Source organism: Giraffa tippelskirchi, chromosome 10, assembly GCF_054371585.1.
Source record: "Giraffa tippelskirchi isolate mGirTip1 chromosome 10, T2T-mGirTip1v1.2.pri, whole genome shotgun sequence".
Classification (NCBI taxonomy): Eukaryota; Metazoa; Chordata; class Mammalia; order Artiodactyla; family Giraffidae; genus Giraffa; species Giraffa tippelskirchi.
The window spans coordinates 4,930,609-4,946,577 of NC_137284.1; the positions used below are offsets into that span (position 1 = coordinate 4,930,609).

Sequence of the window (15,969 nt, forward strand, 5' to 3'; positions counted from 1 at the left end):
CTCTGGTCATCAGTGATCTTTCTACGGTCTCCACAGTAAAATGAGACATTTTCCAGAAGGTATGTAGCCTTTTCAGATTGACTTCTTTCCCTTCTTTTTTGCTTGCATTCAAGGTTCCTCCATGTCTTTTCATGGCTGGAGGGCACCTTCTTTTTAGGGCCGAATAATATTCCATGGTATGGATAAACTACAGTTTGTTTATCCACTCACTTATTGAAGACATCTTAGCTGCTTCCAAGTTGTGGCAAGAGTGGATAAAGCTGCTAAACAACCACGTATAGGTTTTTGTGTGAACATACGTTTTCTACTCCTTTGGGTAAGTACCAAGGAACAGAACTGCTGGGGCTGTATGGTGAGGGCGTGTTTGGTTTGGTAAGAAAGTGCTGGACTGCCTTTCAAAGTGGCTGCAGCATTCTGAAGGAACGACAGCTCCCACTGTGCTGCGGGCCTGCCAGCACCTGGCGCTGCCAGTCAGGTCCAGTGCTAGCACTGTGCTTCTTACTGATTTCCGTCTAAATGTTATGTCTGTTTCTGAGAATAGTTTAGACTTACAGAAAAGTTGCAAAAGTACTAGAGTCCCCATATGACCTATATTCAATTTCCCCCACCATTATCTTACATTTATCAAAATTAATTCACCAATACTCACACGTAAAACCCATACTTCACTCAGATTTTCGTGTTTTTACCTCAAGTTGTGTCTCTGTCTGGAGTCCACCCAGGACACCTCACTACGTTTACTGCCAAGTGCCCTCTGCCCTTCGCCTCCCCTTGGCTCTGACAGCTACTCGAGCTTCCCTGGCCAGGTGCTCCGCAGAGTGTCCCTCAGCTGGGACCTGGTCTTGTACTTCTCTCACGATTGTGGGTTTTTGAGAGGAAGACCACACAAGTAAAATGCCATTTTCATTACACACCATCAATACAACTTAACACTGGCTGTTGACTTTGAGTGTCTGGCTGAGGAAGTGTTGGTTGTAGCTGTCCTTCCACACTGTACTTTCTAGAAGGAAGTCATGAGGTGCCAGCTACAAGTAAAGAGTGGAGAGTTTTGCTCTTCCTCCTGGAGATGGAATTATGAACTACTTGGAATTCTGCCACATGGGAGAGTTGTCTCTTCTTCCCTGTTAATTTGTTCAATCATTTATTTGTATCAGTATGGATTCATGGTTATTTTACATAGCTACTATATGTTATAATACAATACTGCTTTATTTTACTGTGCAAGTATTGGCAGTTCCAGCTTTGGCCAATGGGAGCTCTTTCAGTTGCCTCCTGTGTCCTGCTCACACACCCTCATTGTGGGGTTTTTTTCCTTTCTCTTTTTGTTGGTCATCCGTCCTACACTGATTCTTTCCTCAACTATGTCGAAGTTCACAAATGAGCCCAAAGATATTTTTCATTTCTAGCATTTCCAGATGATCTTCCATAGCTCTGCTAAAGTTCTCCATCTGTTCACATATTGCTGCTCACTCTTCCCACAAGTCTTTAACATATTAATCGCAGTTTTGTTTTTAAATTCCCTACCAGATAGTTCAACACTTTTGACTCTAGTTCTATTGACTGCTTTTTCTCTTGAGAGCTTGTCAGCTTCTTTTTATCTGGCTTCTTCATCTCGCAATTTTTTGGTTGAAACGTGGACATGCTGTGTAAGACAACAGAAACTGATGTAACTAGTACTTGTCTGCACTGAACACACCTCTTTCCCCCCTAAGTCTTTAGTGTGAAGTTTGGGGATCAATTTACAGTCAGCAGCGGAGCTAGGTTCAGGCTCTGCTGTTGCTGTGACTGTTTTTTCTCAGCGCACCAAGACTTCAAATTTGTCTCAAGTTACCCTGTATTTATAGCTACGGCTGGACTGCCAGGTCTTTGTCAACATCTGCTCTGCCCTCAGCTGAAGTTCTTCCTTCAGCTCACTCCTGTGCTGACGGTCTCCCTGCGCCACGCTGCAGCCTTCCCTCCATCAGCACACGGCTATACCCACTCCACGTGTGGTGGCCTGTGGGGGAGGTGGGGGGTAGGCGTGGGAGGAACTGCTCTGTTGTTCTGGCTCAGCCTCAGGCACCAGAAATGCCCCTGGGCCTCAGGGATGGGGCCATCTCGGTGACCCCACCCTACTTCAGGGACAGGGGCTCTCTAACAGCCTGGGTCCTGAATGTGTCCCTGCTTGTCTTGTGGGATAGAGGTTCCTTCCTGGTCCCTTCCCCCCACTGCCAATGGTCCCCATGCATGCTAAGTTGCTTCAGTCATGTCTGACTCTTTGTGAGCCTACAGACTGTAGCCCGCCAAGCTCCTCTGTCCATGGGGTTCTCCAGGCAAGAATACTGGGGTGGGTGTGCATGCCCTCGTCCAGGGGATCTTCCCCACCCAGGGATCGAATCCTTATGTCTTCTGCAGTGGCAAGCAGGCTCTTTACCACTAGCGCCACCTGCAAGCCCCCGCCTGTGTCTTTAGGGTTACAGGGTTTGCTGCCCTTTCCCCAGTGGCTTAACAGCCAGCGGCCAGCATGTCCTGAGCAGGGCTAACAAGTGAATGCAAAGTCCCGTGTCCACAGTTCTCAGGGCACCCTTGCTTTCCCTGCACCTGGGGCATTTACGGCGTTAACTAACCTACTGTCACTCTGCATTTATTAGAAAACACATGGGAACTGTCACCTTTTAAGCTAAAAAATGGAACTATATGAAAACACCTCAGTTCCTCAGTAGAAGATAAGAATTACACTGTGCACTAACTTACCCCTTCTCTCCATATTTCTTGAGTTTTATTAAAATAATCTGGAATTTATTGTGTTTTTTCAACATTTGACTTATTCAATTCATTCCTAACCTAATAGTCCCATGAATTTTCACATCCCCGTTGCCTTTATCATTACTTTCACCAATATATTTCTTTATCTTAAGTTCTTTATTCCACCTTATTTTTCTGTTTGACTTTGATAAAGTTCATCCTCAAGTAACTGACCCCGAGAACAGATGGAACGCTGAGGTCCCATACGACTGAAAATGCGTCACGCCCGCACACAGCAATCAAAGCGTTTCAGGGTCACAATCCTGCCCTGTCTTTCAGTGTTGATGCAGCTTTACAAATGAGATGTCTGGCAATCTGATCAGCTTTGTAGTTAACCCATTTTTTCTTGTCCAAATAGTTTTAAGATTTACCCTTTATCCTAGGGACTCAGAAATCTCCTAAGGATAAGGCTAAGATATTAGCCATCCACCACCCCTCTGTCCGCCCCTCTTTAAAGTTAATCCTGCTTAGTGTCTGATCAACCTTTGTGGTCCAGGGGTAAATTCCTTCTGATCAGAAATTTCTTCTGTCATGTCTTTTATTGTTGTATCATTTCTGTTCTCAAGCCAAAGTAGTCAACATAAATCTCACAGCACCAGCTCATGTGCTTTTAAAGCATTTTAAGAGATGATTCAACTGCCTTACACCAGGAATAGCAAGATAACATTCCTGTACCACTTGATTAATACCGTAAGTTACTGGTTACATTATTGAAAATAGGATTTAACAGGGAAGGCACAGGATAAGTCAGAACTGCAGACACAATCCCAAAATTACAATACACTTGAAGCACTGCTGCCACACTGACATTCCATGGTCAGTAACCAGAGATGAAAAAGACAAGAATAGAGATGAAGACTTTGGGAAGCAGGGACTGATAAGGCTGTGTTTACTGTTTTGCTAGAAACCAAATGATATCATTAAAAATAAATCCAGAAGTCCTGGATGGCTAAATTCTCTTATGCTGACAGCAGACCTTGCTGCTCCTTCACTTCATGCCTCTGCTTTACCGGATGGATCCAATGGTGAACAGGAAAACACAAATTCTAATCTCTAAACCATGTGCTCCTGGAACATGAATATATGCATACCTCTTCAAATTCTCATTCTCCAGAAAACAATTTGGAAAACTCTGACAATTAATAAGTAAATTAGCTTCAGGTATAAAACTGTAAAGAATATGACAAATATTAAATGACTTGTCCAGAGGCACACAAATAGGAAAAATAGACTATCTTTCTGATTATTTTTTCCTTAAGGCCTCAAGCCACCTGTCAATCCATTTTTAAACAGCCTAATGGACTGCAGTGCCTCATGTGTGAAGCCTCACGTTAGTGCAGAGAGGACAGACTCACAGGACAGAAGAGCCCTGAATCGCCACTTGGAGGAGAACTGCACACCAACCAGGAACAGCTATTTTCAATTTTCATAAACGAGAAACAAGCTTCTCTTGTATGTGAGCCATTCTGCATGGGTTTGGCTTATTATAGGAGCATTTTGGTAATGACTACAGAATCCAAATGTTGCCAATAGTGTTTACTAAAGCATATTTTTCAACCGCATCTATGTATTGCATTCATATAAAACTATTTATACAGCAGAAAAATATTCAACAAATGAAATTCAAGGGCATGATACTGTAGTAATAAACCACTAACTTAATTCTTAGTTTTTAAAAACTCTAAAAGGAAAACCAAATGACTCATTTCGCAAAACTGAAGGAAAACTTACGTTGGTCGCCGTGTCTCAAGTAAAGTCAACAGTATCTGGATTGCACTGACTATGGCCGATTCATTTTTCTCCGTGTGGAAAATATTTGATAGAAGCTGTTCTATAATTTCTTGCCTACGGAAACAAATCAACAGTCAAGTGCTAACCGTAATGTTATTTAACACTAACAACTTCGAAAGAAAAGGTTACAGTAATACAAGTACTATATAAGAATGTATTTAATAAACAAAGATCTAAAACAGGTACAAGAGAGTATCGATTGCTGCATTTTGCCCTAAAATTAAAACTTGGTAAATCAAAATAACGTGGCAGAAGTGAAAGGGATCTGACTGAACTACTGCCCATGAAGTTTTCTCCATAAGCTCTCCCCAGGACACTCTCCTATGCATGTAAACAGGTCACAATTAAGTTAAAATACAAGGGTAACCTGTTAGGTAAATTTATACACATGTTCTCAAGGAAAACCTGTTTCCCAGGCTCTCAGTAATTTTTAGAACCCATGCGGATTAAGAAATGGAATCTCCCTTGCCCTGTGACCAACAGCTGGTTGTTCCTGTCGCTCTCCTGACACACACGTCAGTCTCCCCGCAGTACAGTGGGCTCAACGGATTCTAACACCAGCTCCTCCGCCAGGTCAGGATGGCAAGCAGGGAATGAACTCTTCCTCTTTGGGGGAAGCAAACAAAACTGGCATCTAACCTAACTTCAGAGGATCCCCTAGCAGGAAGCAGTCTTCCAGCACTCCCAGCCAGCACTCAAACTGCTTATAAGACCTCTACCCTAAACAGTACTGTAAAAGTCACTCAACACACAGCAGTCTATAGAATAAATATTAAACTTGGAATTGAGCTCTGAAAACACCCTGCTTTTTTTTTTTTTTTTACAGTAAACACATACAATCTTCAAACAGCCGCCTCACCCCAGAGAGAGAGGTACCAAGCACCACCTGTGGCCACGGAACACTCAGAAGGTAACCAGTCTAAACTGACCTGTCTGAATATAAAGTACACTCTGGATTTACCAAACTTTGTACACAGCAGTGAATGTAGAATATCTCATTGATAATTTTAAATAAACACATGCTGAAATACTTTTGTATCTATAAATAATAATATATACTTATATAAATATCTATTTTGTATAAATTATATATAAGCATTTATTCTAGAATATATAAAAATTAACTTCACCTACTTTTTACTTTAATATGGCTACTAGAAAAATTTTAATTACATGTGACTTTTATTGTATTTTATTAGACAACGCAACCATGCACCATATGAAATTACGGACAGCCACATTTTTTAACCTACTTGAATGGCAATTTCACAGGGTTCAACCTAATACTAGTATAATTACTAGCACTGTATGGAGTACATAAGCCACAATGCCAACGATAACTAAAACGGGGCAGGTAAGATGACATTTTACTCAGAAGCTGACAATCTCTTAAGTTTCGCTACTCGAGAGAACTAGTGAACTCCTTCCTATTCTACAATACACACTGGGAAAATAAAACTTTATTTCTCAGAATACAGTTTAAAACAAGATATTTTGTCTCTAACGTGTTCCTTGCTTGTCTCACACCTGCCAAATAAATAACACACACACGTCTTATTTTAATAAAAGGGCCTTCCCAGCCAAAAGATGCGAATGAGCCTCAATACATAGGAAGACTAAAAAAAGTTCCAACAAAGTCACTAAAAAGAACAACAGCAGCAGTAAACTGAAGCTAAATTGTCATTTGTACATAACAATGCTAACTATTCAGTCTTTCCCAATTATTCATCCAAAGTGGGGAAATGCCTTATTTTTATTAAAATAACTTTTAGTATCATGGATTCAGGTTGAATGTATGCACAATGCTTGATGGTAAATATTCTTCCTGAAAACGTGTGCATCTAAATATACCCGTATGGTAGGCTGGCCACTCACAAACGTCACAGTTGTACACCACCCCTAAGCGGTCTTCCACCTAAACACAAGATGTCTGTTCACTGGGAATTGCCCAGAAACAAGGGCAAAAGCTATACAAAGAAACCAAACACACAGGATGCATAACCCTTCATATCAGGTCTGGTCAGGCGACCCCTCAACAGCTGCCAAGATAGAGTGAACCCTAAGAGCTTCTAATTAAAGATGGATCAAATGTGTTTGCACTTAAGACTCTCTTGCCTCAAAGACCATGGAGGCAGTGACTGTAGTTATGATATCGCTGTCCCACCTCACAACCCTACACAGAAATAGCTCTTATTAATTAACACATTCTTACCCTGTAGGTCTCCAGTGGGCATCATGAGGGGCTGAGATCAGATGAGCAGGTTCTCCTGCCTTCTCGCCCGCCCACAGGTATTTTCCGGGGACCCAACCCCCACATGAGGAACACTTACCAAAGAGTGACAAGGGTAACATATCACAGAGCATCAACAAGAAAAGAGAACAAGAACAGAGATGCAAACATACTTCTCTAGAGTGGCAAGCAGGGGGTCTGGCTCTGCACTGCTCTGGACCTGTAACATCTGGTCTCTGCTCAGGCGGACAATCTCACAAAGTGACTGTGCTGCATTTGAGTGCCGCTAGAGGAAAAGAAGCACAGTGTCAACTACAGGACACACCAGAAGTCAAACTTACAATAAAGAGTTAGTGAAGAAACTGCTTAAGAAGTAAGCAAATTATCACTGGCCATAAGCTACAGTAAATAAGAAATGACGTATGTAAAGTATTGAGTATTTTACCCTCCTGGGCTGATGAGCTTTGTTAACAATACTGCAAACAAAATACAGCTGCTGCGTGTAGAGAAATGTGATTAAAGTTCTGGCAAGGAAAATTTCTACAATTAAACATGAAAAATGTATGCCCTCAATTTATATACATTTAGCAGCAAAGAAAGATGAACCCACTTCCTTGACTTAAAAAAAATAAATAAATGCAGCTTTCTGGAATACACTAGTGAGTAAGAAACACTACACCTTCTTCCCATGCTTAGCGTGCGACCCTACAGGACACTCTGAGATGTTGGCACCAGGCACGTGGCACCGAGCACTGCCTGCCCAGGGAGAGCAAAACAACAGGACTCTAGTGCAGATGACAACACGCGCCAGGATATCAAAACCCACTGTATGGAATCAGGCGTCAAAAACTTCCTTAATAAATATAAACTGGTCAGTATAGTGTAGCATGCAGCTTATCACGTAATACACAACAGGAATATCAACAGGACTGTCCACAAAAACAAAATAAACTTTCTTGCAAGTCAAGTAGAGAAGGTGCTGATGCCTCCAACACTTTGTCCTTTGCAAAAGGACTTGCTCCAGAGTTGGGCCTCTCCTTCGCCAACCCTTCAGACAGTGACTGTGTCCAGTTGAGCAAAAGCCTAGTGAGAAGCAAGCTGCATCCCCACCCCGGGAACAGGCCAGGCCCGCCCCTGCCCTCCCTTACAGCGCATGGGAAATGTGCTCTCAAAACCATCGACCCTCCACCTCCCCTCCCTCAGCCACAGCAGGAGGGCCGAGGCCTCTCCAAAGCTGTGGCACCCGAGACTGGTCCACACGGGAGTGTCCTAAATGTCAGCGGGACAACAAGTGAGCTGTCGGAGGAGAGCTACAGCCCCATTTGTGGCCAGCTCTTCGCTTTTTTTTTTTCTGAAGGGGACAGTGGGATGGAGAGCCTGCTTTTGATGAACTCCAGGTACCAAAAGGTTTTGAATGGACCGGAGTAGAAGGGAAGCCCCCTTCGTAGGGGAGAACACCCTCCAGCCACATGCTTCTTCCCCAGCATTGTTCTTCTACAGTGCACACTCTCCAACTGACCCACAAGCTAGAGCATCGGAGGAGGGCACCGTGTGCATGGCACACCCGGCATGTTCTCTGAACCAGCTCCTTTGCAGATACTACACTGAACCACGTGGAACCATCGCTTCTCTAGGCAGAGATGGCCACATGCTGGCCACTCCACAGTGCTCAGAGCAGCAGTAAGAAGCTGGGTGACTGTCTCCACTACAGAGGCACACCCGCTGGTGACTCCACCCCGCCCCCACCCCCACCCCCAGAACTCCCAGAGCAGCTTCCACACGACCGCCCAGTTCAACCTTCAGCACCCAGGACAAAGGCCAAACCGGTCAGGGCACAAATGCCTGAGTCCCCAAGAGCCCAGCACTCTGGGACCCACTGGGGACCCGGAGCTGCTCTGTGTCTGGAGGCTTTCGCCAGGATGGAACACACAAGCGCAGACAGATGTGGCCACATCCTCTGGGCTAAAGATGGGGATAAAAGACAAAAGTGTGGAGGAGGTTTCTGATGAAGGCGAGCAGATGCAGCCCCCGCTCTAAAGATGCGGGACGAGACCCAGGGCTTACCATTTCACGTTCAGGAAACTGGGTATCAGTGAAACACCGCGTTTTTAAAAGCCTTTGGTGTTTAGAAAACTGTCACCCTGAAGCATGCCAGGTGATTACTAATACCTGTCCTCTACATTCACATCTATAAAATGATGCTCTGTGCCCAAATAAACATGGCTCTTTTTAAAAAAAAAAATCAAGTTTGGAGTCACAAAAGAGAACTTACATCTTCTTCTTGCGATGGATGAACTATTTCCACAAGCCTCTGGATAATTTTCTCCTCATTTAACCACTGTAAAACACATTGTAGAAGGAATATAGCAATGAGTGGCTCCTGTCCAAGCCCCAATGAAGATTAACATACTTGGAAACATCCATCATATTTTAAGTAGAACGTTACAGGTTTTCTCTGAACTTTGAACACTACAGGAAATTAAAAGTCCCCCAAGGAAAATGCCAGTGAATATATTAACAGTAGCTACAGTACCAACTACTCCCCATATCACAAAACCACATCCCCAAATTCTACACATCAGCATAGTGATGTTAGTTCTCTTGACACTGAGTACTAAAAAAGTCTGTACTTTGGTTATGAAGTGGAAGGGGAGATGGAATTTATACATTTTCTATAAGAGTGTTCATTTTAAGGGAGCTTCAGAAAGGCTGAGAAAAACAGTATGTAGTATCAAGCCTCCGGTTTAAAACACACGATGAACTTTTAGATTCTAAAACAAAAACAACCACAGGAAACGTGGGGGCTGCGGGGCGCCACAGAACGTTTATCTGCCTGGTCATATGTTAGCAAGGAGCTGTTATCATGACTAGGACATTCTTCTTCAACTATGTATGAACTACTGCCATGAATGAAAATATGAAAGGAGTAAGAATAAGTGAAAAGGCAGCTAGTGTAATATTAATTCCACAAGGAAGAGAAACACCAAGTAAATAAAGGCAATCCTTGCCTAGAACAGATGGATGGACACACACACAGAGTCCCAAAGGCTTACAGAGACGGGGGGTGGGGGGCGGGAGATCAAACACAATGTGCTAAAGGCTGCAGAGAAATTCTTAGGTTGTCTTCAAGCTCCTCAAGAAGAATATGCCAAAGGAAAATGCAAACAAAAGATCTCAGGAGACCACCAGGAAGGCAGGGGCCCATCTTATTTTAAGATGTTTTAAAACGTGCGCATGAAGCCCCTCCGGGGTCTTGTTCACACACAGATGCCGACCCAGCAGGGCAGGGGTGAGAGCCAGGTGATGTTCGGGACCACACTCTGCGTAGCGACATCCTCAAACAGGACGCAAACACCTCTACAGAGAAGATGGGGCTAAGGGGCCCGACCACCCAGAGAGAAAGTAGGAAACTTTGTGGGCAGTGAACAAATCGATCCCCCCCACCCACCTCCACAGCTACTAACAAGCACCCACGGTCCAAGCCCACAGCTGGCCTCCAGATCAAAGCCAGACATTCAGGAGTTCTAACTACCCTTCCCTCGACCTCAGCCTTTATTAACCACATACCACTACATCCCTTGAGAGGCACACCTACTCCCTTGGAAGCGAGCCCTAAAATTCAACCCAGAAGTGACCAAAGGAACTCTAAGAAACCATAATGAATAACCTACCCCAGTAATAACACAGATATAAAGGCGACCACCCTCTTAGCCATAACTGCCTTCTCTGGAATCCCCAATCTCTACTGAGAAAACACTCGCATCCACAAATACACACCTGAACGTGACCAAAGCCCCAGTTTAGGGCCCTTTCCCGGGATATTCACTAGTTCCTCTCAGCTGACATACTCACGTGACCAGGGCTCTCAGGAAGACTTCTGCCTGGTTCTACAGACCCGGCCCTGACACCATCCCAACACTCCACACCACACCCCCCCACACACCTGTCATGCCTGCCCACCTCAGCAGACTATGCCCCTCTCCCCGGGACACCTCCTGGCAGACCCTACTAACTCTCCTCTGGGCCTTCCCAGGTCTTTAGCATTTTCAATAAAACTCATTTCCAAAGTTTTAGGTTTGAGGTTGAGTATTAAAGACGGAATGGTCTGAGGAATGGTTCTGGAAGAAGGCAGTGAAGGGGACAAAAGAAGAAGAGACAGAAGAGGCAGAGCTGAGAGCCTGCGAGAAACCTCACCTTCAAATCATTCATACCTTCCTCTTCCCACCCAAGACAGCCCTCCAGAGCCATATGGCCTGGAATAACCACCTTCCCCAAATCTGAAATATGTGCCCCTTTGGAGGTAAACTCCATTCTCCTCCTATCCCATGCTCCTAGGCATCCATGAGAAGAAGGTTACTTCCGAAGCCCGATTCCCTGGAAATACCACACCTCTTCCTTTTGACTTTTAGAGACATCCCTGCAGGTAAGACAGAGGAGACTCCTCACAGCCTGCTCAAACAAGACTCAGAGCTCCCAACCTTCTCATTTCTGCTCTTCCCACCAGACCAGCTAAGACAAATCCTCAATCCAGTCTACCTTCCCACTCCGCTGAAGAGCAAGCCAGCAAAGGAAAAGAACAAGAAGACAGCCTGTGTCTCTCGGGACGTGCACATGGGGAACCCGAACCCTGAAAAAAATCTGGATCTCTTCCTGTGGTAGAGCTCTCCTCCTGCCCCCTCACCCCAGCTTCCCAGACCCTTATTACCTGGAATCCCACCCAGACCGCGCAGCCCCGGGGCTGGAGCACCCCACCCCGCCCGCCCACGATGCCTGACTACTCACATTCAGCACCTCCTGCCTGGGCTGCGGGGGCTCGATGCACGTCAGGAGCCTGAGCAGCAAGTCCATGATGGCCGACGTTCCTATGTGCTTTATAATAAGGTCCACAAAGTCACGTTTCTTCTTCAGGAAATCCACAATCTAGAGGAGAACAGCCACAACTGAAAGACACGACCCTGGGGAACTGTCAACTTTAGGACACCTTCAGTCCTGATCCCTCTGGCTGCCCCCTCCAAAGTCCCATCACCACTTTAAGTTAAGTCAAGTCAAAGGCTGAACTAGCTGTAAGATGTCAAACTGGAAAGCCTTCTGATTGTTACAGAACTGAAAAACCTCTTAAAAAAAAAAATCTCCTAAATTACTACTTGTTCCCTGATACAAACACACCATAACAGAATCTTTCATTTCTGCTTATTTTCATTATTAATTTTGAAAGAATGAGGATCAAACATTTAACACTCCATAAAAGGCAAGAGAATATACCACTTAACAGTTTATAGACATAAAGCAAGTCCATTAGGCTTTACACGAAAATGCAGACTAAACATCCAAAGTCCTAACTGTACTCTAGCAAGTAAGAAAAACATTCAAAACACATTTCTGCATCAAAGTGGCTAACTCACATGCTATAGAAAATCACAGCTGCATTTTATTTCTGCCATTCATCTAATCAGATTAACACCAGGAGGGTGTGTGGAAGAGGCTGACCATTAACCCGAGGGGATAAGAAAACATTAATGAAGTCAGGGCTGCCACCTGGGTCTCTCCTGCACAGGAAGAAAGCTGCTCTGCCTTTGACACCCCTGTGTACCTTCTGGCTTTTATCTATGTGCAGGAATCATCTGTTCAAAAGTCCCAGAAGCAGCATAGCCAGAGAGGCAGCTGCCGTGACATATCGCCCTGACGTCTCCAGAAGCCTGTGAGGTGGGGCTGCTCAACTCAAATGTTCTAGGTGAGGAAACTGAGGCTCAGACCAGCCAAGGATTTTGCTAGAAGCTAAAAAGTGGTTGCTCTGAGATTTAAATCCAACAGAGCCACAAGCTCATCACCCCACACGACAGCTAGAAGCCAGGGGTGAACTAAAACTGCTTCACACCATCAGGTGGAAATGCAGAATTAACCATCATACACTGCTTCTCTAAACAGTGAGATTACAGGCTGTAACATAAACCTTCAGTAAGTTATACATGATCAATCTACTCACAGGTGAGTCACATAATAGTTTTTAAAAGCACAGTGGAGGAGAGGGGAAGAAAAGGTCACGTGTGGCCAAAACACAGCATTCAGTGGCTGAAGTGCCGACTCCGGAGCCCGTAGGCAGGGCCGAGGGGGCGCAGCACGGACGGCGAGGTGGGCTGTCTGGGGGACGGCACCGGCGGGGCTCACCCGCCAGCACTCACGGTGCCCTTCACAGAAGGTCCTGCTGCTCTGCGAGGTAATCCTGAGAACTGTCTATACTGGTTAAGTCAGACTGAGTCTGAATTCAGTTGCACATACCCTTACTAACATATCAAGTGATGGGAAACCTTTATTTACACTCATAATTCTCAAAAGGAGAGGAAGGGGCCGGTGTGGGCTTCTCCTGTAGCTGAAAGAGCAAGGACTCTCGGATCCTCTCGTGGCTGAGGGCTGGACTGAGAAGCACAACCAGCAGAGCGGGCCTGCTCTCAGCGTTCTGCACACAGGGAACGCGTCTGGCCTTGAAGACAAAGCAAATACGCAGAAGCCCAGAGGGCTCTAGGTGTGTCCTCACTCTGTACTAAAGATACACAGAACACCAGGCCCCACAAACCTGGGCTCCCGGGCACAGATGGAGGAGAAAGCCATGAGGAGATGTGAGACTAGTCTCGATCGCAACCACAGCCACTCGGAACTGACCAGTACCCAGACTGATGGGGTGACCTGAACTCTCCTGGAACAGTCAACAGTCCTGTCATTTCTCATCAAAAGGCAGCAGGAGGAGGGACGAGCTGTCCTGGAGTGACCGTGATTCGGGGATTACTATCTAAGAAACAAGAACCTCAGTTCCAACACACTGAGAAAGGCAATCCTGCTCAACTAAGAACACGAAAGCACGACCTCGTCTGTCTAAAATAAGACCTGTATGCACTTGGCCTTGGCACAGGGCAGGCATACTGGGCCGAAAATAGTTCCACCCCTCCAGGTCTGCTGATAGCAAGGACGGGTCACGGAGCCTGCCTTCCACCATGAAGGATGCCAGGCCCAACTGCTGTGACCCCTGCACCCCCGTCATCACACCCCCACCGCCTGCACCCTGTAGACTCTTAGTTTGTTCCCGGGCATCTGAGGCTCCTGCTGCTCCCTGGGGCCTGTTTCCGTAAGTGAATCCTAATCTCCTCGTAAGCAGATCCTTTTCCACACCAGTACCCACCAGAGCTGTGATTCTCAAATTTTAGCATGCATCCCAGTCATCTGGGAGGCTTCTTACACCCCAGACTGCAGGCCCCACTCCAGGACGTCTGACTCAGCAGGTCTGGAATGGAGCTCGAGAACCTGTGTTTCCGACAAATTCTCGGGTGGTTATTCATGCTGCTGAACCAGAGACCACACTTTCAAGAACAACCACACACAGCAGATACCTGGAAAATACAAGTTTCCAGGTACAGGTGAACTGAGACCAAAGCACAGGAGACGGGAGGTGGGGACGTGGAGGGACACCGAGAACAAGGAGGAGGAGGGAGAGGAGGACAGTGGGAGGAGGTTCCTGCCGAATTCCTGTCAAGCTCTACCGGGCAGGAGGAGCAAAGCTCCCTGTGTGTGTCCACAGCAGTCACTACCCAGAGGTCTCAAGTTTTTGGGTGGAAGCACAATAGAAGAAAAAAAAAAAAAAAATCACCGTTTGTATAAACTAATCATCAATCACGTTTATGGGAAAGCTTTCTGACTTAAGCTTCACTTGTGATCTTCATCAGGGAAAAGAATAAATAAACGAACTATTCCTTTATCACAGAGTCACCAGGACACCACCCACACACCCTGCCACTGTGTGTGCACCCTCCTCACGCGACCTCACAAACCGACCCCAACATGCTCTTGCTTCCAACCACCGGTCAGAAAAGGAAGCCAAAGGACACTGAAACACGGAGATACGAGGCGCTTGGGAAAGAAGAGGTCAAATTAGAATGTATTCGTTAAGGAGTTAAGTCAGTGGTAAGTCAGCAAGCATTTAGGATATTTAAGGTGTAAAATCTATGCTTTTACAGAACGTGGGACATAAGGCACACTCAGAACACTGAAGCGACAAAATCACCGAGTATCACCTCAGGGGATGCTCAGCCCTAATACTTACCTTTTTGGAAAACAGTATTTACCTGTTCTGGTTTTCTGCTGATAAGAATACTTAGCACCTTGCTGAAGAAACTGGCAAGTAGTGGGTTCAAGGGGGAATCGTTTAGGAGGAAGCTATACAATTTCATTAGCAAGGATTCATCTTCTCCCAGTCTATCGTTCATTTGGGAGACATCAGAAGTGAGCAACTCACAAGATATATTTGGATACCTAGAAGAACAGGATACTCACGTCATCATCTGTATGAACAGTTTACTTACATAAATCAGAACACAGATCAGAAAGACTTCCTAAAACTGTGAAAATTTTTTAAAAAAATCTTCTGGGAATGAGAAAATAATTTCAATCCATTCTGCCAATTTAAACTAGAGTGAATCTTCTTCTGTGTCTAAAAACCAATACATTTTCCCCAACAAAACCAGAGCACAGCTGGGACTCAGGAGGCAAGGGCAGAGGTCCCTTCAGAGGGGCCGAGGCGAAGCCGTGGGCTGCAGCCCTCAGCGGCCCGCTCTGGTGCGGAAAGCAGCGCAGCTCGTAGGACCACAGCAGGAGACGCCGGCTTCCAGGAAACTACACTGCACACAGCAGCTTGTGACTACTCGAGACACATTTAGGTTCCTGGACAGGCTGCCTGTATTCTCAGAAGGGTTGTCTATGGTATTAGAAAGCTCGGAGTGTCAAGTGTTCGGTCCACATTACGTGTTAAGAGAAGAAACATTTTAATATACTCTAGCAGAGACAGGACACAGCCTGAATTCCCGGGTGGGAAAACAAACTGTATATAGAAACTGAGCTCTCCACAGCAGCCTTCCAGTCTCCTGGGACCAGCCCACCTCGGATCTCACAGCCCTCCTCCACAGGCCCCCAGCCTGACAACACCTGCACCCCTGTGGCAGGTCTGCCCTGAGCGCCAGGGCACTCTCTCTCTCTGAATAGGCGGCAGCAGATTCCTTTTCTCCACTTGCTTCTTTAACCACAAATGACTTCTCATCTGTTCTCAGAGCGATCACGGAGACGCCCAGGCCCGCCCAGACTGCACTCTCACGCACCCACCGTTCACTTCTCTGCTCTTTACT

The 15,969-nt window shown here is 45.7% G+C and overlaps 1 protein-coding gene across 30 annotated transcripts in view; it reads right to left on the bottom strand.

The window, feature by feature from the left end:
• Positions 1 to 15,969, bottom strand: part of PPP6R3 (protein phosphatase 6 regulatory subunit 3) — a 119,252-nt gene that overhangs the window by 47,726 nt on the left and 55,557 nt on the right. For all 30 annotated transcript variants that reach the window (XM_081531804.1, XM_081531803.1, XM_081531798.1 and 27 more), the window contains 5 exons: positions 14,917 to 15,103; positions 11,588 to 11,725; positions 9,078 to 9,143; positions 6,979 to 7,091; positions 4,516 to 4,629 (listed from right to left, as the gene is read on the bottom strand). In XM_081531804.1, coding sequence (XP_081387930.1) covers positions 4,516 to 4,629; positions 6,979 to 7,091; positions 9,078 to 9,143; positions 11,588 to 11,725; positions 14,917 to 15,103 — 618 coding nt within the window. The remainder of the gene's footprint in view (positions 1 to 4,515; positions 4,630 to 6,978; positions 7,092 to 9,077; positions 9,144 to 11,587; positions 11,726 to 14,916; positions 15,104 to 15,969) is intronic.